At 41.2% G+C, this 27,806-nt stretch overlaps 2 protein-coding genes across 4 annotated transcripts; one reads left to right on the plus strand and one right to left on the minus strand.

Annotated features, from left to right (window-relative positions):
• The first annotated feature begins 108 nt into the window (after positions 1-108).
• LOC110089754 (granulocyte-macrophage colony-stimulating factor receptor subunit alpha) lies at positions 109-21,721 on the plus strand. 3 transcript variants are annotated; one of them, XM_020813032.3, is made up of 10 exons: positions 109-945; positions 4,815-4,933; positions 7,226-7,367; positions 7,453-7,625; positions 8,828-8,961; positions 10,131-10,157; positions 12,526-12,649; positions 13,479-13,572; positions 15,153-15,231; positions 17,517-21,721. In XM_020813032.3, the coding sequence occupies exons 2-10, from the start codon at positions 4,834-4,836 to the stop codon at positions 17,616-17,618; spliced, it is 975 nt and encodes a 324-aa protein (XP_020668691.3). In that variant the 5' UTR covers positions 109-945; positions 4,815-4,833; the 3' UTR covers positions 17,619-21,721. The 3 variants fall into 3 exon arrangements, with proteins under 3 accessions (XP_020668691.3, XP_072850514.2, XP_078246478.1); XM_072994413.2 differs by having other exon boundaries at positions 12,526-12,595; XM_078390352.1 differs by lacking the exon at positions 13,479-13,572.
• Positions 20,933-27,761, minus strand: LOC110089751 (ADP/ATP translocase 3). The gene is made up of 4 exons (XM_020813030.3): positions 27,567-27,761; positions 24,877-25,363; positions 24,048-24,188; positions 20,933-22,108 (listed from the first exon to the last, which is right to left on the minus strand). The coding sequence occupies exons 1-4, from the start codon at positions 27,675-27,677 to the stop codon at positions 21,951-21,953; spliced, it is 897 nt and encodes a 298-aa protein (XP_020668689.3). The 5' UTR covers positions 27,678-27,761; the 3' UTR covers positions 20,933-21,950.
• Between the last annotated feature and the right edge of the window lie 45 nt (positions 27,762-27,806).

Below are 27,806 nucleotides of genomic sequence, written 5' to 3' on the forward strand. Positions count from 1 at the left end.
GCTCACTCCGTCACGTGGATTCAATCTTACGACTGCTTGGTCTTCTGACCCTGCAGCACAGGCTTCTGCGGTTTAGCCCACAGCGCCACCACGTCCCTTTAGACAGCATAAAAAGTTGTAAATTAATAACCATCCAAATTTGGTAAAATCCACACCTTCATTTATGAGAAACTAAGGGTCCACGTAACCTATCTTTCAAGTCAGACCATTCCGAACTTATCTTCCAAATTTGCTGAAAAGCCATCCAGCTGTTTTCATGTGTTACGGTGACAAATAGACAGACAGACAGAAAAGTGCTTTATATAGACTGATTAATCCAGGCATTATTTTTGCATTAATTTGCATGTGCTAAAACACTCATATGCACACACACACACACACACACACAGAGGCACTACTTCCTACATTTTTAGATAATGTGCAAATGCTATAGCAGAGGCATCACAGAAAAGGCATAACCCACTCTGAGTAATCAGAATGGACAATATAACTTGAAAAGGATACTAAGCGCACATCCTTGGCTGTTTCCGTTGTTTCATGCTCCTGTGTAGCTGAGGGAGATGACAAGTTGCAAGACAGTCATATCTAGAGTCACATGTTGGTGGCAAGCCTACTTCTTGAGGCTGGTAATGTATGAAACAGACCATGCTTCTCCCTATGCTCCATCCGCATCCACGTCTTCCTCACAGGGATACTGATTCCCAGAAACACAAAACATAACTAAATCCTGCCAGGAGACGGGGGAAGCACTTTGTTTTTAAAATTTTCTCTGCTTACTGGAAGTAGAAGTGAAAGAAGGAACTTGGAGGCAACACTCTTTGTAAGAACAATATATAAAAGGAACATCTGATTTTTCAAGAGAAGCTGACTTCACAACTGCATTGCTGCACTTGCCACCATTCTTCAGCTTCTTCAAACCCTGATAATAATAAGGGGGAAAAAGAGGTAAGAACAATTTCCCACTCACCCTTCTTTTTTTTACCAAAATACCGTATCACACAATTTGATGGGGAGTGGAGGAGAAACATAAGCTACTGGCTACAATAATCCTCCCCCTCCCCTCTTCCATATTTTGCCATTCAAGCTTGCCTAAGTGGAGAAAAACCTCAGGAGTGTAATGAATATAAGCAGTTAGGACCATTCGGGTGCCACCATTTCACCACCAGTGAAGGAATGAGAGGGTTAGGGCAGAAACAAAGATTCTTGATTGTAGTTAGAAGACAAAACCTCAAAAAGGTGGATGATATATGGGAGTGTCACAACAGGAGCTTAGCTCACTTCCCAGAATTTGCAACTTAGCTTGCTTCATTTTCTTAATGGACTTAAACATGGGGTTGTTTTGAAGCTTGATTTCTCACACATGGAAGACTCTCTCATTTACATCTCTCCAGTATTCCTGTCAATACAGGAAGAGACATTATAGATACAGTAGTGGATTATCTGTAATGTCTCTTCCTGTACTGAATAGTGTGGTTTCCTTATATTGAAAATGTAGTGTGGGTGTTTATTGCAACTGTACTGTTCTTTTATAGGTATGTGTGTGTGTTTATAGCTCTGTAGCTGTTTGTGGTTACTGTAAAACAGTTTTTTAAATATTATTCATTCATTCATTCAACTTGTACCCCGCCCATCTAGACCAAAGTCTTCTCTGGGCGGCTAACAATAATACATAAAAGTAAAAACAATATAATAACATAAAGACAACAGTAATACTATAATTCAATATGGCAAAAGTAATTAGGTGATGACAGAAGGGAAAGCCTGCTTAAAGAGCCAGGTCTTAAGTTTGCTCTTAGAAACACCCAGTGAGGGAGCCAGACAGATATCTGCAGGCAGATTGTTCCAGAGGTGAGGGGCCATTGCCGAGAAGGCCCCATTTTTTGTTCTTTCTCTTCGGGCCTCCCTCAGCATTAGGCCCTTCAGTCGCCCTTCCTGGCTAGAACTAGTGATTCAGGTAGACCTAGGTGAGAGGAGACGTTCCACTAGATATCGAGGTCCTAAACTGTTTAAGGCTTTATATGTCATAATTAATACTTTGAAATCAATCTGGAAATGAACAGGCAAGCAAGAGTGGGGGAAATATGCTGATATTTTCTCACCCCTGTGAGATTTCTGGCTGCTGCATTCTGCACCATTTGAAGCTTCCGCATCAATTAAAATATTAAAATATATTTTAAAAGTTTTAAGCTGGAAATGATGAATCTGTTATCCCAATTGTCAAGCATTTGTGATGGACAAATTAGACTCATAGAATAAGACAATGGCAAAGAGATATAGAATTCTGTGTGGTAATTGTACTGCAGGTTAGGGACCATTTCTATTTATCTCAATTCTTTAATTTCAATGGCCAAAATCCTCTCGAGATTTGACATTGGTGAAAATCTCAGCAAATTGCTCGAAGTTGGTAAATTAATGTAGGGAATTGTTATTACACAGTGACTCAGGGCATGAGGGAGAGAAAAAAATCTTAATTTGGGGCATTTTCCCTTTGAAATTTGTGCTGTTGGAATTACACCTGCATGTTTTCAGTTGGATTCTAGTTGCTGATAAATATTTCCATGTACAAAGCTGTAAATATCAGGTTTTTTATCAGCTGATATGAAGGAAGAGAAACAGTAAATGCTAAAAGTAGATGGGACATAAAGTGAAAAAAGGAACAGAAAGTCAAGAAAAAAGCTAAGCAGAACACTGGAATTACTGCCAAGTATGTATAAACAAATCTTATACCTACTCTGCAATAATTCCAGTATTGAAATGCTGTTTTCTCCATATCAGAAGAACGGAATTTCCAGCCTGCAGACATTCTAAATCTGGTTCATGAGTGGTTTAGAGAAGGCCTCTCCCTCCAGCAGAACATCTCATGTACAGTATTCTCATAGCAGTGATCAAAGACAACACACCGATTTCCTGCACATACCTTTTGCCATCCAGTGCACAGGCAGGGGTTACACAAGGATTTTTCCCCCAAGCTGAGAGGTGTGGAACTCTTTGTATGAAGAAACTAAAAATGGGCATTGAAGGGGCCAAACAATTTGATACCCAGAAATATCCTGGCTATGGGATTCAGAGACTGAGAAAGCGCTTGTTCTATCAGGGGAGTTATCTGACCCAAACATCACTCAGGAGCCATTGATCATTGAAACCGAAAAACTGGAGACTCCTGAGCTCAAGGCCCTTGACCCTGTGATCCAGGAGTTGGACTAGCATCAGTGGCCTCTGAGCTTAGCTCCTGCAGCTGGATAGGACAAGACCATCTTTTCTAAGGGTTCCACAATCACTGGAGATGGTGAGTTGAAGCTAGCAACATGCCCAGAGTGAACTGCTGAAGAGATTGAGAAGCTCAAGGTTTCATACCAAAACTTGTCACCTGTTTGTGAGAAGGAGTAGAGTTTGAGAGGAGTAGTTTGGTAGAAAAGGAGTAAAAGTCTTACTGGGCTTTAGACCTTATTAAAGTGAGTTGTTCACTGAGACCTCTCCCAAGGACTGCAATGTTCAGCCTGTGGACAGAACTACAGCTAGGGTGACGTGACCAAGGCTTTGCTGCTGGAAGGGTGTGAACCCGCACACCCTGAGGACATATACCTCTTTCAGCTTCTTCTGTTCTTGCAAAATGAAACACAAAACAGATAGGCTTAGCATAGGACTGTTGCAGAGTTTTGAATTTCTAGTTAAATTCCTCTAGCTGAGCAGCAGAATTGCAGGAATTCACAGAGAAAAAGTTCCCCAGCGTAGTCCACCTCTTTTTCTCATCAACTGGCACTTACAGTCTCAACCATTTGATAAATTAGTAAAAGAAAGATTTAAATATTTTCATTACTTAGAACTGCACAAATCAAGTCAGCAAACTGACAAGGATGACTGGTTCCAGCAACAGGCCTCAACAGACGAGTGCTTCCAACAGACCAAAGTGAGGAAGAGTACACTGAGAAGAAAAGAGGGGATCTCTTTGAATTCAGAAGCAGAAGGGAACTATTGGTTAGTGCTGGGTAGATTGATAAGACACCCCAGCCCAGAAAAGTCTCTCCTGGTGACACCTTCTCTAGGCAGCATGCGAGGTTGTAAAAACTTAAACAAGAACTAATATCGCCATCACATGCTCACACTCAGTTGTTTCTGGTCTTCTATCCTCTCCTCATACATGTCAGTCTTCCATGACTTTGGCTTAGCCAATAGCCCCTAACAACAACATTTCTCGTTATAGCTGTACTGATGGGCTCCTACCATTGATCTGAACAAGATGTCAAAGGAAGGGTTCAAACTGTACTCCTTTGATGTCATCTGGCCCTGGGACCAAGAGGGTTCCCCACTCATGCTTTATGTGCTTTATATGCTTCATATAAGTGTCATCTTCTGACCAGTATTGCTGACTTTTAATACAGGCATACCTCGGTTTATAAATTTAATGCATTCTCTGCAATGTTGCGTAATGCAAAAGATTAATAAACTGAAACGTGGTTTGCCATAGGAATGGAGACGGCACTAGTGTATAAACCTCCAGGCACAATGTGTCCTGTGGAAACTTGCTTCCTACTGTGGGGAAAAAATCGTAAACCGAGGCATTATTTTCAATGGATTACCTTTAGTAAACCAAAAATTACGTTAACCGGGACATTCGTAAACTGGGGCACTACTGTACTAGTTTAGCTATCATGGGTTTCCCAAAGAATTCTTGAAATGATGGTATGAGATGACTGCTGAAAACTATCTTATAAGACCAGTTTAAAAATGAAAAGAAGGAATTGCTTCCAAAAAAAGTATAGAGCCTGAGGGATTTGTACAGAACATGGCTAAATAAAGTTTCTCTTTCATTTTAGGACTTCTCACTGACTATTTATGCAGACAAATAATATGACACACTCCTTAAGATGTGCTTTTTTGAGCTGGCTCGTTGTGTTGTACCCCATACTAAAGGTTGCATTTACAGAAGAAGAGGGTAAGTCTGCATTTCCACAATGGTTTGCAGTGTAATACTATGAGAACCTAGGAGTGCCTTCCAATTTTACAGTGATTTGTCCCCCCCCCCTTTTATAAGAGGATCACTTATGCTAATTGGATCACTGGTAGTCTTGCACCAGTGGCTCTGAAGACCAAGCAGAGGGCTGAACTACTGCAGGACACCCTTAGCAACCATTCCTGACTCATGAGATAAAGCTGAGGATAGGATGACACTGTTAGTCTGCTAGATATAGTTCATTCTTATGCATAATGAGTGGGAATAATTTTTTGAAACCCCTCCACAAATTCATAGTGGGATGGGGGTTATTTACTTCAGTTTGTGTGTTTGTTTCTGCTCTGTTTGGATGACTCTGCCAGAAGTGTGTGCTTTTGGTTTTTTGGACTCCCAACTCCATCACTTATGTTTACATTTTGCTCACCTGGAGTAGGGCCAGCCTCCAAGGCTGCATGGCCTTCTTTGGGTTTTACTTCCTGCTGTTAATTTGAAGGGGAGCAGGAAGGCAGGTGCTGTGATACTTCTTGGAAGTTGCATTTCTTCAGGAAACACCATCTATAGAGCCTAGTGGGCGGTGAGTCTACAGCTCCTACAAGACACAGCAATTTCCTTTTTCCTACATTCAGAATTGGAAGCAAAAGTTAGAGAAGGCCCTGCTGGTTAGGTGAGCAAAATGCAGGTGTCTGTTAGTGTGCATGTGTGGACTAAAACTGGAATTCTGGGTTTTCTAGTTTTCTAGCAGCTGCATGGCCACTGACCTGCCATGTAACAGACATACAAAAAGCAAGGTGAAAACTTTTGATTTCAATTAATAGATGAAAAAAAAAGTTGGCCATCTCCCCATTTACGCCCACAGCCCTGTAAAGTAGGCTTGGCAAAGGACCTTGACTGGCCTAAGGAAGCTTTGTGACCAAGCAGAGATTTAAACTTGGTGCGCCCTGTTCTAAATCCACCACTCTAAATGTTTGCATTATACTGGCTTTCTCAGATCAGTGCTGACTATGTAACAGTGCCAAAGATGAAAGATAGGAAAAGAAATGGCCACTATTGATGCACCTAATCTGCACTGATATTTATTTTGTTATTTTTATTTAAACATTTCTAGCCCACCATATATCATAGGATCTCAGGGCAGGTTACAAAACTGTATAAAATAATTTAAAAACAAGATGTTTAAATAATTTAAAATCAAACAACACAAAATTAAAACACTCAATAAAACGTATTTTAAAAAACCACTAAAACTTGCTCAGGCTACAATAGTCAACCCCCAAAGGCTCTTAATGAATACTTCCTCTTGACTTGGTGCCGAAATGGTGCCAATGTCAGTCTTGAAGTGGGGGGCATTCCACAGTTGGGTTCTACAGAAAAAAAAAGTTTTCACATATTGAACTGTTCTCAATGAACTGCTGGATAACTCATTGGTTTAAACATCTGGCTCCGTAGCCAGGGGTTGGGAGTTTGATTCCCCACTAAGCCTCCTTGACAGGGGCTGGACTAGATGATCCATCGGGTCTCTTTCAGCTCTGCAGTTCTAAGACCTGTGATAATGGTGAGACACAGAGGAGGGCCTCCCTAGATCTTAGTGACCTAGCAGGTTTATATATAGAAATGCACACCTTCAAATATCCAGGCCTCAAGCCATTTAAGGTCTTTATAAGGCATCATCAACATTTTGAACTCAGATTGGAAGTGTATTGACAGCCAGTGCAAATCCTTCAGAAGTGGTGTCACAGGGGTTCTAAAGGATATATCTGTTAGCAGTCTAGCTCCTGCGTACTGTACTTGCTGCAGCATCTGTGTTCAAGGACAGACCCAAGTACAGTGCATTGCAATAGTTTAACCAGGAAGTTACCAGTGCATGGACTATTATGGCCAGGTTATCCCTGCCCAGGAATGGTCATAGTGGTGGACTAGTAAAAGCTGACCCCAGGCTTTATGGACCACTGAGCTCACATGAGCCTCATTACATGATTATGCATATTAGGCTGCTCAGATTTGGAGCACTGAAATATAGCAAACGTATCCAAGTTTAACTCTGTACATGAATGCATACACTGCAGGGGCCTTATAACTGGTAACCAAGTAAATGAATTCGGCAGAATGGCTATGGCACTGAGTGGACACAAGTTCCCCCAGGCAGGCAGAAAGCATATTTAACAATAGTATGAGAATGATTACACACCAGAAGTGTGCTGGAGCAAGGACTGAACTTCTTAACAAAGAGGTGTTGTTTCTGGACCAATTCAAATGCTATTTCCTGTTTATTTCCAGGTGTTGATGGAACAGAAGCTGCAAATTTCTCCTGTGCTGTTTATTCATACACTTTGAAGGCTCCTTCAATGAACTGTACTTGGAATGCTGGCAGGACAGCTCCCCATGATACTCAATATTTTCTATATTTAAAATATTATAAGTAATTCATTTTTATTGATTAAATTAAGAAAAATTGATTTTCAACATGTTTAAATTTTTTTAATGGAATATTTTGGCATACTCAGGAAAGAAGAAAAGGAGTGTCCACATTATATACATGATAAACGTGGAAGACATATTGGGTGCTATTTTCCCAACGTGACTGTGAATGAAAAGAAAGTTACTTTAACAGTGAATGGGTCGAGCATAGAATCTCCAGTTAAGAAGCACAAAAATATAACTTTATTATATGAACTTGGTAAGAAAGGGTGGATGGGGCATTTACTGTTTCTGGTTTGTTTGTTTTTTTGTTTGTTTGTTTTTTAGATGTCCAGTGTTGTGTAGTTGATAGAGTGAAGGACTAGGATTTTGGAGACTATAGTTTTAATCCTCACTCAGCCATGGAAACTCACAGAGGAATGGAACTGGTAAAACCACTCCTAAAATATCTCACCTACCTTGAAAGCCCAATTACAGTCACTATAACTTGGTTCCAACTTGACAGCATGTAACAGCAAGAATGTCTGTTTTTTACATCTAAAGACAATAGAATAATAGAAATTGTCTTATATCTTGTAAAGAACTTGGCTAATAATGGACCAGTGCTAAAACTCTCTCCATGGTATGACAACCAAGGGGGGGGGGGCTAAGGCAGGGCCTACCCTTTCTGGATTCTGAAGCCATTTAAAAGGAGATTCCTCACCCTTTTATTTGCAAGTACAGTGGTGCCTCGCATAACGAGCGCACCGTTTAACAACGAATTCGCATAGCGATCCATTTTTTTGGGATCGCTAATGCAATCGCATACCGATGGTTCCAATGGGCAAAATTCGCTTGTGGCGATTGGTAAGCATTTTGCTTACCGATCTTTGAATTGCGATGTCGGGGGAACAGCTGATCGGCGGTTCCAAAATGGCCACTGGAAGACCCAAAATGGCCACGCGCAGCGTTTTCGCACCCTGCCCTCACTTACCGAGGGCGCGAAAATGCCTGCGCTGTGGAGGAACATCACTGAACGGTGAGTTTGGGGTCCATTGGAATGCATTAAACTTCGTTTAATGCGTTCCAATGGGTTTTTCTATTCCGTTTAGTGATGTTTCCGAATAGCGATGGTTAATCCGGAACGGATTAACCTCGCTATGCGGGGCACCACTGTATATACGCAAAAAGGACATAAAGCAGTAGTCTTCCCAACGGTTCACTAATCAATAAAGCTGCTCCCATCTTCTGGTATTTTATCCTTTCAGAGTGCAAATCTATTGAAAGAACTGACAACTACTTGGGCCCTTCTTTTAAAACTTGTATAAGTTGCACTGAAATAAATAATTGCCCACAGCCATGGATCCTTAGCAACACAGGAGGTTCTCCAGTGTTGGTGAAGAAGAGGACACACTACTCAAATGTCTATAAAGCTTCATAGGTCTTCCTATATCAATCACCATACTTGTAATTTTCTTCCAGAAAAAATTGGTCCACCACAAAACATCACTGTGACTTGTGAAATGTCATCCAACTGTATAGTAGAATGGAAAGCCCCTCCAACGAGTCGCCGTGAGGTTCGCGAGTCCAACAGCTGCCTCAGTTATCAAATAAAGGCAAGAGACCAAATCATTTTTGTTTGTTGAACAGCCTTTGCTGGCAGCCTTTTGAAGCTTCCCTGCAAAGAATGAGACCCATATTAAAATTACATTTCTGACTTTGAAAAATTGCTGCCCCACGTCTCCATAAGGAATAATAAAGACTGTGCCCCACAGAATCCTTGAACAGGGGGGCTCTTCACCAAGCACAAGCCATTTCCTGGGGTAAAGCTTTTAAGTTTTTTGCCTCCTGCTAATCCAGGGAGGATTTAGCGCTGCGGGCTAAACCGCAGAAGCCTCTGTGTGCTGCAGGATCAGATGACCAGCAGTTGTAAGATCGAATCCATGCGACGGAGTAAGCTCCCATGGCTTTGTCCCAGCTCCTCGCCAACCTAGCAGTTCAAAAGCATGTAAATGCGAGTAGATAAATAGGTACCATCTCGGTGGGAAGGTAAACAGCATTCCGAATCTAAGTCGCACTGGCCACGTGACAACGGAAACTGTCTTTGGACAAATGCTGGCTCTACAGCTTGGAAACGGGATGAGCACCGCCCCCTAGAGTCGAACACAACTGACTAAAATGTCAAGGGGAACCTTTACCTTTACCTAATCCAGGGAGACATCTCTGAGATGCAGGGAAGGTTAGAGGGTTTGAGGTCGACATTAGGAAAGAACGGATCTGTAGCAAAAAGATATGTAAGTTCACATGGTCTACTGCGGCTAGGCCAAGCTGTGTAAAACAAGTAGGAAAAACCTTGATCAAGATCCTATAGAAATATCTATGTGCAAAATATTAACCACACAACATGATTGCACCATCTGGCAAGATATATGTTGTGTGACAATGGGGCAAACCATTTATATAATTAACCTTGCACACCTTGAAGTTTCAATAAGATTTTGGCATTAATGTTATTGCTATGAAATAATCAACAATAGGGTGGAGCCTGAAGAGGTCACAGGCTATGGTGAAGATTGACCGGTGCTATAGTGTGGAATTGGTCAAATTGTCAGGACTTGACAAAGAGATGCACTGCGGGAAACGGCCTGGCTCCTCAGCATCAGAGACATAGGCACACTTTGACAAAAGACCTGAGACCAATCTGATTTCTAAAGGATGCAGATTTAGAAAATAGAAAGTTTTATACCAGTACTAACTAAAAATTTAACTTCCTTTTATTTCTTAGGATGAAATCAGAAATACAACTGATACTGTAAGTATTGTTATCTGACATCTATAATGTGCGCTTCATTTAAGCATCATATCTGTTATGCTCTTAGCTTTATATTTACCATAGGCAACTTACAATTTAAAAATAAAGTACAATTGAAAACTATGAAAAATAAAAATGCAGTGTTGGGGTGTGTGTGTGGAATGAGCAGTGTGGAATCAAGCCAACCAATCCACCTAAATTGTCCAGCAAGACCAGTCAATCTTGAAATCATTCAGAGCCCCCAAATCATTAAAACCTTTATACTTTCTTTAAACGAAGGCTTTATTTGGATGGCCACCAGCTGTCCACCCCTGATTTAAATGGTACAGTGGGGTCTTGACTTGAGAACTTAATCCGTATTGGAAGGCGGTTTTCAAGTCAAAAAGTTCTCAGGTCAAATCTGCATTTCCCATAGGAATGCATTGAAAACCATTTGATCCGTATCTGCTCTTTTCCGTCCATAGAAACTAATGGGAAGCTGCTATTCCGCCTTCGACCACTAGAGGGGGATATTTTGTTTCTTTTTTTCTTAGGTCAAGAAAGGTTCAGGGAAGGCAGGGAAAATACAGTCCAGGCAGGACAGTACCAGGCAGTCCGAAGACTGTCTCCCAATCCACTCTCTAAACGCTGGGAGGAGTGAGGAAGCAGACAGGCACCCTTTTCACTGGCCAACAGTTAACTGAAAGTTCAAATTTTGCACTTTCCCTGCCTCCCACGTGTTTTTTTTCAGTTCTTAACTCAAATCTAAGTACTTAAGTCAAGTCAATATTTTCCTATGAGAGCGGTTCTTAAGTCAAAATGTTCTTAACTCAAGCCGTTCTTAAGTCAAGACCCCACTGTAATGGAAAAACCATCTTAAAGTTAGCCGGTGGGAATGGGAAGGTGAGAACTCATGTATCATAGGAACTCTTGGAAATTGGGGCATCCTCTTATGATGACTGCCAAATTGTCTTTGCCCGCCTATCTATTGTTTGATATTGACTGATTTATTTTTAATGTTTATTGATTTGACTTTATAGTAAGTCCTTTGTTGTTGTTGTATTTTATTATTTGTGTTGTTAACCACCCAGAGTAGTGCCCTGAATTAATTGGGCAATATAAAAGTTCAACCAACCAACCAACCACACTCACTCTGCTTCTGTTCTGTACATAGAATCCATATGTATGTAGGATTCCTGCTTGCTGAGCCCAGATTCAAAGCACAACTACACTGCCAGCATTTCCTACAGGAGAGAAGAGCAGCTGGAAGGCATTCTCCCATAGGGTGATGACAAAAAACTGCTCTTCATTACACCAGCTATCTGGGGGAAAGGAAGGATTTTGCCTTTTTCAAATAGTAACCCTTGACATGGCCGCCTCTTAAGTGGTCCCTTAGGAGGAAGAGCTTAGAGATCTACTGTACTTTGATCTCATCTGCATAGGTCCATTCTGGATTGCATTCCGTGATCATGCTACATAGTTGAGACAGACACAGTGCAGCTCTCCCCCAGATGTTGCTCCACTGCAATTCCCAGTAGTCCTAGATGATTGTGAGGCATGCTGGGAGTTGCTGTTGAGCAACATCTGGAAGTGTGACTTTTGCTTTTCTCTGTTCAAGAATATAATAAAGATTAGAAGGTAAGGAACTATATAGTAACTGAAATCCAGGAGTAAGTCCCAACTAGAGTAGGTACATAGGTGTTGACTCATCAAATCCCCACAAATTCAATAGGTCTACTGTAGTTGTGATTTAAGGTGTGACCATACTGGAAATGATTTGATTTTCAGCCCATATTACGTTTGAAATCGCTATCAGAGCTCACACAGGGGCTATGGATTGATTCAGGAGTTCACATTCATACTGGATATAAAACAATTTGCATTCCAGCTCACAGCCCCCCCTTCTTTCCTTTCTTTCTCTGGTCCTGCTTCTTCTGTTAATCCTTCCTTTCTTTAGTTCTGCCTCCGCTGATGCTTTTATGGGGCAAAAATACAGGAAATAATAATCATAAGGATATGTAATCTAGTGCTAATCTCGTATATGTAAGACATTTTTAAAAATTCAGAGGCCAACGGGGGGGGGGGGTGTTGGTTTTTTATTCTGACTTGAAAAAACATCAACGGGGGCGGGGAAGCTGCTCATGGAGCAAAAATCATTATGATTTGCATCAGCCTTTGCTTCAGGTGGTCAGTAATTTACCTGCTTTATAAGTGGAGCAAATCTTGCAATATTTGACCATGTAGCTGCAGCCTCACTACCGAATTTCAGCCACTATGTCTATGGATGGAGAATTACACCAAAACAAGTAAAATAAAATTTGCATGCAAGTGATTCGATATCAATTTTAATTTCCCCAGCAAAGAACTCAAATAAATACTCTGCTTTTAGATACAAAGCACCTCCAAAAACTACCCTAAGAATGTGAGGTACAAGTTGAGAATCCGTACAGATGACAAGAGTAAGTGTCCGGTTGCAGGAAAATTTGGCGAATGGAGTGAACCAATCGAATTTGGTGAGATTATTGCTATCTTCCTTTCTACATTTTCCAAAGAGCGATCACACTCTCAGGCCACGTATTGAATACAATAAGAGCAGAAATAACTGAGAAAAGGACCTTAACAACTTCCACTTTGAATAAATATAGATCAAAGCAAGATTACTGAGGATTGTGTTCTCAGACCAGGGAACATCCTGATAAATTGGGTAATGTTCTGGGTTTTCAGAATTAATGTTTAAATAGTTTAGAGAAATGAATTTGCTATTAATTCTAAAAGATGCAATCATTGTGATGATACAACTAGCCAGTCTCATTACTGGACACAGTAGAATATAATGATCTATTTGGTCCCATTTCTAGTGTATCTTTATATCTATGTTACTCTATACTTTCTCTCTAGTTTCATTAAATAGTAAGGTTACGAATCATTTCATCTGGTAGTTCAAAGCCACACTGTGCCTTCTGCAAGACACTATTTTACCCAGAATGTGTGTGCTTGATGGGGTAACGTGCCTTGCTTTGGACAAGCTGAATATTCCCAGAGTTCCACCAGAAGGAAAGACTGGTAAACTTAATATGAGTATTTTGCATTTGGAAAACTCTGGAAGTTTTGACTTGATCATACATAATAAAATGAGTATTCTTTGATATGTTATTATGCATATATCTATTGATATAATGCTTGCTTGTAATTGTTCCTAACATTTGTGAAAGATTATTGTCATAGTAATGGTGACTTGATATGTTGTGACTTTCTTCGAGTACTATTACTAGGAAAACTGAATACAAGTAAATAGAGGAATGAATGAATAATATATATTGTAGTAACACATTCTTTTCTTAGGCACTGATCCCACGTCATTCCATCCAACGCTGTTACTTCTTGTTGTAGTTATAACCACCCTGGGAATCTTGCTCCTGTTTTGCATTTGTAAAAGGTCAAGTACAACACTCTCTCATTTTTACATGCATACAATCAACGTTTTAATTCATTTCCTTCATCTGACAGCTGACAAAGCAGCATTGTCTTTGCTAAGATTTAGGAAGTGAAACCTGAAAATTCCCTGCCAGAGATCAGTCCAAGCTTTGCAGCCACCTTTTCAAACAGAAGTTAAGACATCTGAGCCAAATAGTTTACCACAGTTCTAATGCTAATATCTACTCAATATGTTTTGCCACAACAGAAGGCAGATTCTAATACTCCTTACAAGCTCCCGCACAAAATGGGCAACAAAAAAGACAGCCTGCTTCCTGTTAATTCGCAAAGTCAAAAACCGAGGCTGCGGTCACACCAGCGAAATGTTTCTGAGTTACTCCTTGTGAGTTTCAACCTTTTTTAAAAAATTCAGATGATGCACAGTCATTACCGATTTTTTTGTTTTCCCTCCATACTGTTTCCACATCGAAACTAGCCTGCTGGGAGGCTACTACGGTATTTATTCCATGTTTAATCACACAGTACAACAGACATTCCATAGTGTATGTACTACAAAACTTATACACTTCCTTTACATTTCACGTTCAGTCCCCCCATCACCACTGGCTGTTGGTTTGACTCCCTTAATTTAAAAATAATAATTTTCTAATGGAGACATTGGTGTGTTGGTATGCTTGTTGAAAGGGCTGTGGGTTCTCCACCACTGAGGGTAACGCAGCGCAGAAACAGGAAAAAATGCCTCAGGTAAGTACATTGCCAGCAAGGGTGTTTTGCTGACACACCGATGTACCAGCACATGTTTTTTTAAAAAAAGAAGAAGGGAAGGGGGTTAAAGAAACACACAAAAAGAGGAAGGGATATGCCCTGCTGCAGGGTTGTAGACGAACGTACCGCATTGAACAAAAAAAAAATGTGGAACAGTTAAAAAAGTATGAACCAGTATCACGGGTCATATGACCACAGCACATAACTCTATAGGAAGAAGACGTGAGAAAACAGGGCACTTTTCTCTAGTGTGACTGCAGTCTGAATTTCAGATAGCTTTCCTCTGCAGATAGAATGCCAAGATTTTAATCTTGCTTGTTTCTGAGTTCCTGCGGGCAATAATTGGGGTCCAACTTAATATGGTACAGGGTTACGCTGCTTTGAAAGCATAGCCTCATTGTTTGTGAAATCAACCTTGATACTCAGATCTTAGGAGTGCCCAGGATTTAGAGTGCCTTTCTCCATCCAAGGCAGGTATCCCACCAAATAGGTCCACTTCCTGAGGAACATACAGTATAGGGTCAGGGTGACATATGCATTAGTTACCTCATGTATTCAATTAGTACAATGTGGTCTGCATTCCTTGAAAAGCATTTAGAAACTGGAGTTGGTTCAGAAGGCAACGTCCTAGTAGCTGTTTGTAAAAATCTTGTAATTTCTTTGTCGAAAGGCACTGCTGGTCAGTCCATGTACTATACGTCCTATTGAGCATGTGCAGGGCTTCCATCCAGGCTGCTGTGTATGTGCAACAATAAGCATGAATGAGGACAGGATGATCTGGGACAATGGCTAATGCCCCCACTCATTCCTCCACAGATGTCATACATGGGAAAAATTACATGGTCCAATCCCACAGCCCAAAGATATCTATCTCCAATGTGAGAAGAATGCAGAGGTAAGTTCTTGGATTTATCCAGCAACACTCGTCTCCATTAGGGCTGTCCATTAGATTCTGACAACTCCCAAAGTACTAACAGAAAAGTGACCTAACTCAAGCCAGACTGAAGTACAGTAGATAGATTTTGATCTGGAATAAAAAGGTAAAGGTTCCCCTTGACAATTTTTGTCCAGTCGTGTCCGACTCTAGGGGGCGGCGCTCATCCCGCTCTTCAAGCCATAGAGCCAGCGTTTGTCTGAAGACAATCTTTCCGTGGTCACATGGCCAGTGTGATTTAGACACGGAACACTGTTTACCTTCCCACCGAGATGGTACCTATTTATCTACTCGCATTTGCATGCTTTCGAACCGCTAGGTTGGCGGGAGCTGGGACAAGCAACGGGCACTCACTCCGTCGTGTGGATTCGATCTTACGACTGCTTGGTCTTCTGACCCTGCAGCACAGGCTTCTGCGGTTTAGCCCACAGCGCCACCACAATGGCTCACAGCAAATTAAAAGAAAAAATAATTTGTGTCAGAATCACAAAGTGAATGGGTGGGTGACAAATTGCTTTAGTCTTTTTATTTTTAAAAACAAAAAACTGAAATCATAAAGGTGTCCAGTACACAAACTGGTATAGCTCAGTGGGCTGGAGCACCTGGCTGCAGAACCTGGGCTAGGAGTTGAAGTCCTACTGGACTTCCTGGGAGAGGAACCTGTCAAGATCCCCTGGAGAATGTGTGGCTGATGGAGTGACATGTGCCATCTGAGTGGCTTTGGGCAAGCTGCATGGTTTCACTGTGCCATCAAAAAGAAAGACTGCTAAACCATACTGAGTACTCTATACCTAGAAAGCCTGGGGCTACCATAAGTTGAAACTGTCTTGACAGTATATAATTGGTAATTATTTTTAATTATGAGTACGTAATTCACAGCAACTGGCTTTCTGTAAGTAGGTAGTTTTACTCCTCTCCTTACGGTCTATTATGTCTCCGAATTTCATGTACATCAGTGCAAAAACAGAAAAGGTTGTAACTACTTTGGTTTTCTAGTGCTAGTCAATTGGAGGCTTCCAAATTGGTTTAGATCTGGGGCAAAAATAGAAGGAAGTATTGGTTGGTATTGCCAAATCAGGATCCGTCCAGAAGTCCCAAATTTGCCAGATCAGTCAGGGTTCTGTGCACAGTTATAATCTCTGTTAAAGAGTTAAGATAATGATTTTTTTTTCCCATGCTTAAAGTCATAAACTAACTTTATCTGTTTTCAATGCTAGGTAGCAGCTGTCATTAATTTTGCTATTATTCCTATTCCAGAAATTTGCATGTGTGAGATACATTTAAAAGTAAGACTTTTGTCTAATCCAGAAGACAGTCCAGAGCTGTCAGAAATGTATCTTATTCTGCAAAGAGGAATAAAACATATTTTTATTTTATTACACAATTTATCTCTACTTCGCATTGGGTTCTACTGAATGCTTCCAGTTTCTTCAATTTTAGAATTCCATATACAGCCTAGTTATAACGACTAAACAACAACAAATATAACCTAGTTAAGTGTTTTGATGAAGATGCCTGGAATTATTAAATAATACTATGCAGCTGCTCTGACCTCAGTACCTGAGATTGTGTGCCAGTCCAATCTGCTAGTCTCACATCTAAATTGCACATCCATTGTTTTTCTTGCTGTAGGAAATCACATTGGAGTAAGTCCATTGAATTAGTGGGGATGTAGTGAGTCACTTACTAGTCCAGTCCATGTGACTGGGAAAAGCTGAAGATAAAAACCAAAGTTTTCTTAGATGTTTCATTCTGTATACAGGACATCTGGATATAAATGCCTGCCTGCCTTCTTTTTCTTCCTTTCCTTTCCTTTCCTTCTTCCTTTTGCTTCTGTTGCATTGTATTGTGATACAACTAATGACAGTTTGTTAAAAAAAAGCTAGATTTAAGAATATATGCCACCCTTAGGATTGTTTTTGAATGAATGCATTTGTAAAAAAGCAGGCTTTTAAACATGTTTTATTACATTGGTATGCTGCTGTTCATCCAAAGACCTCAGTATGTTATGTCTGGTCCCCCTTGCTCTCCAGCATCCCAGACTGAATCAGCATAACAGCTTTGTGGCAACTTACCTTCTAAGATAATGATTGGTACACACACTCTCTCTTGTGCTCGTGTAATGTCATCATTGCAATCAGGTCCTCAAAATTTGCCAAGAGCTGATGTAGAAAAGAGACTAAAGAGTCATGATTCTTTAGAATTAACCCTAATATTTCTTCCCCACCCCCCGTTTCTGTTTGTAGAAAGCATGGATTGACTTGATATCAACTGCGGCAGCAAATGAAAAAATCACGGTGGTGGAAGAAGTGACTGCCAACTGTGAAAAGCATGAGCCACATCCCTGAACTCTCAAGCTATGACGCCTAGTAAATTAGAGAAGTGCTGTTGTTCGGAGAACTTCCATGCAGTTGGCTTCCAGCATGAACAAATTATTCTTCCTGCTTGCAAGATTGTAAGAGCTGCTATAGGTTGGTTCCAACTTGATGGTGCAGAACAACAATTTTATCAGGCAGAGAGTGGCTTATTGGGTCTGGAACTACATGTTGCACACAACCCACAGTAAGCTTTTTACTGCAGGTTATTTGCAAACCAGAGCAAGACTCCTGCTATGACATGTCCTGTTTTAATGCAGCAAAAATTGAGCCATTGGCTCCCCCCACTCACAACAGCAATGCTAGTTGCCCAGTGCCAGGGCAGCATGGAAGCCTCCCGGCAATGGCCACCTGTTCTTGCCCAGGTGGGTCACTTTCAGATATAAAATATGGTTCTGATGTGTGCTCATCACATCCTGCCATTTTTGGCATCAGTTTTATTAACAAGCAGTGCCTGTTCCATTCTGACCTTTACCTCGTCACAAAGGCCCCAATGTCAGTGGTGAAGTGCTGCCAATTAAGAAGCAGGCACTGGGCATGTGACAAGAAAAGCAATTGCCAAAGTCTTCATTTGTGACAATTTTCTGCCAAAATTTATACTGTTGGAATTATGCTGCATGAGTAAGTAACAAGATTGCAATCCCCATGGTTGGGAAAATGTTGAGGGAAATAAATATAAAATGGACATCAGAAAGCTGTGACTGAGCTGGCCATGTAGAATTTTGCTTTGAGCTATAACACAGAAATAGGAGCAAAACAGTCACAAGCCTGGGGAATTAATCAAAGGGTTTTTTTTTGGTCTGTTATGGAAAGCATAAACAGACTTGATATGAAAGGCTGATGGCAGGGAAAGCAGTTTGAGGAAATTATTATTGCAAAATGTATGAGGCCTTTTCCAAAAAGAAAACCTAATGGATTAGAAAGATGCTCTTTTAACTCTCTCCTCCTTTAAAACTGTGTGCGCACACATACAGAGACAAAAGTGTAACTGCTGGGAATCCAGGTAGTTGTTTTACAGGCAGTGGAAGGAGAGCAGGCTATGTTTCCTCTGCAAGCTGCACCCGGAGGAAATGGTTGCTGTTTATTTCCTGTGTATGCATGTGGCCAATATAAAAATGAAGATCTGTACATTTTCTGAACAAATCCACTGATGCTGATGGAATTATCTCATTATTATGGCCCTGCTCCTGAAAGAGCCATCTGTTGTCCTGAGAGAACTGTTGTGGGCCTCCTAAAAATCAGAGCTCAAACTTCCCAGGATCTATTTCAGACCTCTGTGTTTTGAGGAAAAGCAGAAGCAAGGATTAAGACAGGAAGCTCTTTCCAGTGTCTTCTCAATCTGAAGTTAGTTTTAAACAGTTTCTGAATCCAAATATGCCTTCCAACCAGTCGTTTAAGATGCTGCAACATAACTTACTAATTTATTATATTTGATGTGCTTACAGAGTAACAGGGCTACTTCTTCAAAAACTAGTCCTTTCTGGCTTGTTCTGGGGCTTCTATCTTAGAATTGTTTAGAGTCCTCCACACCACTCAGAAGTAACCTCTACTTTCCTTAACAGGTGGTTGTATGCACATGAAAGCTCTACTGAATTGTGACCTTGTAGGATTTTACAATGTGGTTTTTAGTAGAACATTGAGCTTTTCTTTTTTTGTTCTAGTTTGAGAGCAGGGCAGGAAACAGATTTTGCATCAGAACAATGTATCCAGTCAGTTCTTTCCCTTCCACTCATCTTTTCTCTCAGCACTGAAAGGATGCAAGATACCATACTGCCCTGAGGTTAACTGTTACACTTTAAGTGTACTGTATTTATCGATTTTACAAGAATCATTAGTAGCAAACTACTGTAAATGGAGTCTGTAATGTCCCAACTTCTGCTTCATCAACTCACTTCGTTGAGGCATCTGATGTGGACATGTCTAATAGCAGCCTCTTTTTGATCAGTATTGCTGCAGATTAGTTTTGTATCTGAAAAATCTTAGGCATTTGAAGACACACATGTACTTACATTTGTGTGGCTCAGAAACAGTGGTCAATCTAGAAAGATCTTTTGTTCTCTTGCCATTGGCAAGAGGTATACAGTACTTCAATATTGGAAAGATGGGCATGCAACAGTCATCATGCATTCACGGGAAGATCTTACTCCTCATTCCCAAAGAATGTGAGAACATGTTGGAATCCCCCAGGCAACAACCTTTGACAATTTTGTTCAGTCGTATCTGACTCTAGGGGGCAGTGCTCCTCTCAGTTTCCAACCCACATAACTAGCGTTTGTCCGCAGACAATTCTCCATGGTCACGTGGACAGTGTGACTAGACACAGAATGCCATTGACCTTCCCACCAAGTTGGTACCTATTTATCTACTCGCATTTTTGCATTTTGCATGCTTTCAAATTGCTAGGTTGGCAGGAGCTGGGACAAGTGACGGGGGCTCACTCCGTTGCGTGGATTCGATCTTATGCCTGCAGGTCTTCTGACCTTGCAGCACAGAGGCTTCAGCAGTTTAACCCGCAGCACCACCATGTCCCTCCAGGCAACAACAGCACCCTGTTAATCTTTCTGAAAACCCCTGAATTTTTCTGACACAAAGCTGTACATAAACATCTGCAACTCCAAATATTCTCTCAGGCATACTTTATTTTTTAATTTATTCTATTTATATCCCACCTATCTGGTTGGCATGACCACTCTAGGAGGCTCTGTCAACTTATGTTAGTATTCCCTCCCAATGGCTTTTTTCATCCTTTAAAAAAAAATCCACTTGGTTCCATCAAAAAAAACCCACAACCCTGGCATCTAACACATATAAGAGCAAACCTGGCTACATGTTTTTCCTGTCAGGATAATTCAAGGACCTTACCTGCTTGCATTTATAGTGGTTGATGATAAGGCAACAGCACAGGCCTAAAACAATACCTCAGCCAACATATGCATGCCAGCATCCACTAAGGCTGAGACAGGTTGCCATAGCAATCTGTTTTTAAAAACCATTATAAACAAGTCAAGCATGTACATAATTACAGCTGCCTTTTCATTAGTTTTACTTTTGACTCTTAACTTCATAGAAACATCTCTTTAGGCAATTTGGCTTATCAAGCCTTATTTGTAATACAAAAATACTGATCATGTTGTAAAGCAGTAGTTCAGTCAAAATATAAGAAACTTCTCCACCCAACAAGCAATACACACAGCTCTCTCAAAGAAGCACAATGATTAAATCCGATGTAAACATAACCAAACTTAAATTTTTTTCAGTGCATCTGAAAGAATTCTGCAAACCACTCATTTATAGAAATGCTTTTTCTGAAGCATGATTTAATCTATTTTGATCATTTGACAATACGAAAACATTTGTAGCAGCTACCTGTTATTGCCATGCTTTGACAAGCTGCTTATTATCAGTCCAATTACAGAAATAATTGCAAATCATTTTATTAGCATTTTATTTGCAAGTTCGGTTTTCTCAACATTCAGAACATGATCCTCAGGGCCTAGGTCAAACTATTCTGGATACGTTTCCTAAAGGTAGTCAGACTTTCTGAACCAAATCCCAAATAGACCGCATTTACAACATGGAAGTGTCTACATATTAAGATATCCTGTGGTGGAGTGCAACGTTGGAAGTGCTAGTACAAGATATTCCACTCCCCGGAGTGCAGCCCAAATAAAGTCGCTCCTCCAAAACACAGGAGCAGCAGGTAAGTCTTCCTCAACCAATTCCTGATTGCATTTCCACCCACCCACTCCTGGCCTGCAACAGTGCTGCCTGAAGCCAACAGCCTGCGTTGCAAGGCAAGTCATGCATGTCAAGCAAGGTGTAACAGTAAATTCCACACAGAGTTAATAATATTTATTGTTTCATGGAATGCCCCAAATTTGAGAGCACAAATGCTAAATGCTCAGCTGCGAAAAACAGTACATAGTGCTTAAAGTAAAAGTGGAAAGACATGATTTGTTAAACAAATACTTCTCAAAACATGATTTTATGGTCCTGTAAGATAGGACTTGAAACTTTCACCTGATCTCCAGAAAACTGTAGATCAACTGTCTTGGACCCTGAATTGTTACCACTGCAATACTCAAAACAGACAAATCTAGTGAGCTGAACTGTCTGTTTCAATGCCTGAATAATGCTCTTTCAAAATGTGTCTGTTCACTGAACGCAATTTCTAGTCCTACTTAAACATGATCTGGCCCCGATAAATAAGGGTTTGCACAGGAATTTCTTTGAAGGTCAATGGTCCATAATGGCAAGTTTTCTATGTGATCTGTCAACTTAACTTACAATTTAGCAAGGGTTTTTTTAGATTACTTTCTTGAATTCATCATACAATACAAGCACAAAGGCACCACCCATGCCTCGAAGAACATTAGACCATGCACCCTTGAAGAATGCTTTTCCTCCTTCATCCCTTGCAATCTTCTTCCAACAGTCAATTGTTCCTGTGTACATGATCTCACCTGTGGGGAAAAGATGTTCCATATATAACATTTAATTTCAAAAACAACAAGACCAGTACATCATTTTTGAGAACTTTAAAAGCAACTTTCATTATAGGCTGATTTAACAGATTCCAGACTGTAGTCTTGAAGGATGCAACATCTATCTGCCTTCCTGAGCAAGGTACCCAAGTAAGTCATTTTTAGGCAACTCTAAGAACTCTTAGCTTAAGCTAATTTTCTATATCTCATTTTTAACCTGGTATCATAAAGAAACTGCCTCAGTTGTCCTACATGGTAATCTCTGCCACAAGAAAAATGGAAAATGAAACTTTTGTTTATCTAGATCTGTCAGCAATTTTAGCATCACTGACACAGGTCATCTGCACTTAAATTACAGGAATTGCTCTTCAGTAATCTTGTAATATCAGGACAGCCACTTCTCAAAGGTGATAATGCATTGCGTTTACACTTCAGCACCTCAGATGGTTCTATTTCATCACTCATGCTGGTTAAGGCAATGGTCCCCAACCTTTTTGGGACTGCAGACTGGTTGTGGGGAGGGCTCAGTGCACGGGTGTGTGTGTCACGCTCACGTGCATGTGTGTGAGCACGACGCCCCCTGCACAAGCACGACATGCCCACTGGAGAGGCGGGTGGAGATCCGTCTCCGTGGCTCAGTTCCGGGAAGCCCACTCACCGCAGACCAGGGGTTGGGAACCTCTGGTTTAAGGCACACATGAAGTTGCCAAAGGTGGTGGTGGTTCAGACTGTGCTGTCACCAATCTGCTTCCCCCTCTTCAGTCTCCATCAAAATCAAGACAGACAGTAGAGGATTCAGATCCATGACACTGTAATGGTCTCCAAGCAGAAGCTCAATCCAGACAAGACTGCAATATTGTGCTAAAGCACTATAGAGCTAGCACAGCATTCTTTGACTATTTGAAAACTGAAGAGGCACCAGGTTGCTACCCATTAGAGATGGATCATCTGCCCATGTGAACAGTGTTTAACCTGCCCTGGAAAGGAGATGTACTCTCCCAAGGCCTACATTTGTAGCACAGAAGTGCTCATGTCTCTACAGGCACAGACGACCTCTTATGGCTCAGTGCTCGTACCAGCCTAGGACAGAGTTGTGCTTTAGTTCTCTGCATCTTGGCAAATACAACCCATGCAGGGCTTCCTTTCAAAATGATACAGCAATGAAAGTTAAGGAACATACTTTTTTGTAACTTTCCACTTTTTAGAGGTGTTATCTTGCAATATTTGGCAACAGGAGGGAAAGACTGACAAAAAGGTGTTAACCTTGATTTCCAGGTTAATCATGGGCAGTCTCAAGAAAGAAAGGGTTTTTCACTTAAGATAACAGAGGACTAGAAGAGGCACATTGTCATCAGAAAACCATTCAAACAGAGAAGGCCTTTTTGCACCTGCTCAAATAAATGAACTGATGACACTAGCCCTTTGCCATCTTCTCAGGCTTCTGGACTATCTTCCAGGATCAGTTCAAAATGGTTTTGTTTTGTAAGGGCATACTGTAAGGTCTTAAACACAGAAAAAAAGTTTGATTTCCAAGTGCCACTTCTACAAATCACATAATGCGTGCTTCTAATCCCTGTCACTGAAACCAAAGTGGTAGGCTTTCACTGCATTTGTTAAACACAATTCAATGAAACTGTTGGACCTCAAGCATAAGGACTAAATTTCCCACTAAGTAGGATTCTGTAGAACGTGTAGTATGACTACATACTTAGAGCAGTTCAAATCAAATGAATGAGACTTGTCTGTCAGGCCTAATTTGTTCCATTCATTTCAGTGGACTCATTCTAGGTGGGACTAGAATTCTGCCATGTATCTTAATTTTCTAATTGACTGTTAATGAGCATGCGAGGCTTAAAGCCTTACCAAGCTAAAACCAGATCATATTTTAAAAACAAACACGTAACTAAGAGCTACTTACCTGCTTTACGCCCAGACTGCATCATCATTCGACGTCGGACTGTGTCGAAGGGATAAGAGACCACACCAGCGACTGCAGTCACTGTTTGTGCAATCATCCAGCTAATCACAATGTGAGTGTTCCTAGGATCTGGGAGCATACCTGCAACGAAAGCAGCGCAGGCTTTTACCCTTTCTGGAGAGGAAAATGTAAACAGCTTCCCAACAAGTGAAAAGATAGGGTGCATTTTTTGTACTCAAAATTATATTGTAAAAAAAAATTCACAACCATTCTGTCTGCTGAAACATTATTGGCCGAGCTATAAAAGATCAATAGCTCAGGAAACTGTGTTTTTAAACTCCATCATCTAATTCAACACATGCAGTGTACCTAACAGCACTGTCTCTAGCATTTGAAGATGTGTATTGTCCTTAACATCTGAATCTCCATCTAACACTGTAAGCAGCATGTACTGCCAAGTTGAGGATGCTGGCAGTGGCAAAATAACAGCAATTCAGTAGATCACAGAAAAGACATTTCACTGACATCTACCTGTAAATTATCTGAGCAGGTAAAATATTTACCAAAAAATGTAGTAAAATCTTTTCACCATTAAATGTCAGTAATCAATAACATATTCTATTTACATTTCTTTGGAAAATAACTTTTCTTAGCAAGAAAAGCAGTCTTCAACGCTTTTCAGACAATTTGTGTAATTCTGTAAACCAAATGCATGATGAATCTTATAGGTCATGAGCAAGCAAGAAAATTATTACATTGACATGTCTGTCTATTTTAATTGCACCAGTCTGTTATCCTTTAAAAACATCAGCCTGAACATCTAATTTACCTTTTGCTGTGTCATAGATCCCAAAATAGGCAGCTCTATAGATGATTATGCCCTGGACAGAAACATTGAAACCTTGATATAAGCCACGCAGGCCATCAGACTTGAAGATTTTGACTAGGCAGTCCCCTAGACCTGAGAATTCTCTGTCAGCACCAGCTTTTCCAACATCAGCAGCCAGACGGGTTCTTGCAAAATCCAAAGGATAGACAAAGCAGAGAGAGGTTGCTCCAGCTGCACCACCGGAAGCCAGGTTACCAGCAAAATACCTCCAGAACTGTGTGTGCTTGTCTACTCCTCCAAGAAACACTTGCTTATACTTATCCTTGAATGCAAAGTTGAGAGCCTGAGTTGGGAAGTATCTGATAACATTGGCAAAATTCCCACGCCAGAAAGACAGAAATCCTTGCTCTTTAGGAATGCGCACTACACAATCGATTATTCCTTTGTACTGTTTGTCAACAGCAATTTGCTTGCTTGCATGTTGTACCTGTCAGAAAAAAAAAGATTTTCATAATTAGAATTTTTTTAAATCATTCAGATAAACATCACCCACAAGATAAACTTTATGGCCAGAATCTGTCCTTTCAGATTCAGCTTTGAATGTATAATTTAGAGACCTAAGATCTCAGATTACCTATGAGAATGAAGGCCCCTGAAGATCTCATGCAAACTAACAGTTCAAGCATCCATACTGAAAAAACAGCTTCAAAGGCGAGGTAGTAATCTCTCATTTTTTCAATGTTAAAAGTAACCTCAACTGATAAATGCTAGTTTCAAATTATAATATAGTGTTTATTTATTTATCCATCCATTCATTCAATTTATACCCTGCCCATCTAGACCGAAGTGTACTCTGGTTGGCTAACAATAACAATATAATAAAAGACAGACAACTGTAATGATATAATTCAATATGGCAAAAGTAATTAGGTGATGCCAGGAGGGAAAGCCTGCCTAAAGAGCCAGGTCTTAAGTTTGCTCTTAAAGACACCCAGCGAGGGAGCCAGGCAGATCTCTGCGGATAGACTGTTCTAGAGGAAAGGGGCCACTGCCAAGGACTGGTTTCTTGTTCTTTCTCTTCACGCCTCCCTTAGCATTAGGCCCTCAGCCTCCTGTCTTGGCCAGAATTTGTGATTCGGGCAGATGTAGGTGGGAAGAGGCATTTCACTAGATATCGAGGCCCTAAACCGTTTAGGGCTTTATATGTCATCATTAACAGTTTGAAATCAATGCGGAAACGAACAGGCAGCAAATGCAGGGAAGCCAGAGTGGGGAAAATATGAATTAATTGCTGCAGTCTTCCAATCTATATGTATGAACAAGAAGCCATACAAATATATGCCTTTTTCTAATGGTAAAATATGGGCATTTTCAAAAATGTATGGCCAATAAAACCACAGTCCTGTATTGTTGAAAATAATATTATTTACTTTTCAATAAACCCTGCTTAGGTTTATTTGAAATCTTATTCCTTTGAGGGTGAATCCATTTATATAGATGTAAACCTCTTACACATACAAAAGTCACCATCGTTTTCATTGTATTAAACTGCAATGTGTGTTTTAAATAGTTTTAAATACTTGCATTTAGTTTCAACCGTCACAGGGCATTATATTGCTTTTTACGATGATTACTTTGAAATTTATTTTTTAGGTATTTTATTAAACAAGGCAAAGAAAAAGCACTACATCATAAAGCACTGTAGCTGCTGCTATGTATCACCTCAGAACTGATTTATAGCAACCTTGATAGGGTTTTTTAAGATAAGTGGGGTATTTAAGGAGGGTTTCGCCAGTTCCAACCCACCATCAGTTTCCATGGCAGATAAAAGGAAATGCAAGTGTAGCCCCCACAGTCGAAAGAACATATTCTGAATTATTTCAAAGTGTCTATTTTTGTTTGGAAAAAAATCTGGGTTTGGCGCCAAACTTTTACAATACATTCTCGAGTCCACCAAATAAGGAACTAAGTACAAGCCCCCCCCCCCTGCAATTAGTCTGCAAAAGAGCGAGCATTTACGCGCGCAAACACATACAAAAACCGCCCGGGCAACTCTTTGCACGCTCAACCAATGGGGGCCAAGGGGGCGGGGCCGAAGAGAACTGCAGCCCTATATGCGTCCGCCCCCTCACACGCGCCGCAAAGAACAGGGGGGGGGGCATCGTTTTTTAGATAAGTCACGCGAGATTGCAACAGGAAGAGGCAGGGAAGGCCGCCACCTCACCACTCTGAGGACTCGATCACTCGTCCACATCCGCGCCAATCAAAGATACGTCGCCGGAAGGAAGATGGCGGCAGCCTCCTCCTTTCGACCTCTCATTCTCTGTGCGCCCGCCTTTCCTCTTTCTGACTCAAGCAGCGAGGAAAGAGAAGACCGCGCGCTCTGTAGGGGAGGGGAAGAGAACCTTCCTCGTGACCTCGCCACTCCCCACCAACGGCCTTTATAACGGGAGCGGCCTTAAATTACGCGCGCGCCACCTGGACGGCGCGAACCGTCCCATTTGTCCCTCCTTTCCGCGGCATGAAGGCAATTCGGAGGCTCCCCAGTAATTCCCCGCAAACGTCACCTAACAAAAGGCATGGAAGGGGCCTACAACTTTTTACGTCCCCCCCTCCCCGACGCCGTTCTCCCCCAAACCCCACGCAGTCTACCCCCTTTTCCACCCTAACCGGCCGCGAGGGTTCCCGACCTGAAGCAACAGCTTGACCCGCTCAATGGGCGCCACGGCCGTCTTGCTGATGGCTGCCGCGACGCCGCCGGCCAGGAAGTCCTTCAGGAAAGAAATCGCAGCGTCTGCCATGCTGGGAACACTGGCTCGGGAGAGGCCGTAGAGGGGGGAAGGAGGGGGGCTAGGACCCGAAAGGAAGGACCGTGTCGCTGCCGCCGCAGCTTAAAGACACCGAAAGGAAAGGGCCGCCTTCGCTCAGGC

The sequence above is a fragment of the Pogona vitticeps genome, chromosome 3, assembly GCF_051106095.1.
Source record: "Pogona vitticeps strain Pit_001003342236 chromosome 3, PviZW2.1, whole genome shotgun sequence".
Classification (NCBI taxonomy): domain Eukaryota; kingdom Metazoa; phylum Chordata; class Lepidosauria; order Squamata; family Agamidae; genus Pogona; species Pogona vitticeps.

Coding starts and splice junctions, on each gene's coding strand:
- LOC110089751 (XM_020813030.3), bottom strand. CDS start 27,677: ATGGCAGACGCTGCGATTTCTTTCCTGAAGGACTTCCTGGCCGGCGGC. Junction 25,364..27,566: donor GGGTCAAGCTGTTGCTTCAG/GTCGGGAACCCT, acceptor TTTTTCTGACAG/GTACAACATGCAAGCAAGCA. Junction 24,189..24,876: donor GATCTATGACACAGCAAAAG/GTAAATTAGATG, acceptor CTTTCGTTGCAG/GTATGCTCCCAGATCCTAGG.
- LOC110089754 (XM_020813032.3), top strand. CDS start 4,834: ATGCAGACAAATAATATGACACACTCCTTAAGATGTGCTTTTTTGAGC. Junction 7,626..8,827: donor AACTTTATTATATGAACTTG/GTAAGAAAGGGT, acceptor ATTTTCTTCCAG/AAAAAATTGGTCCACCACAA. Junction 10,158..12,525: donor TCAGAAATACAACTGATACT/GTAAGTATTGTT, acceptor CTCTGCTTTTAG/ATACAAAGCACCTCCAAAAA.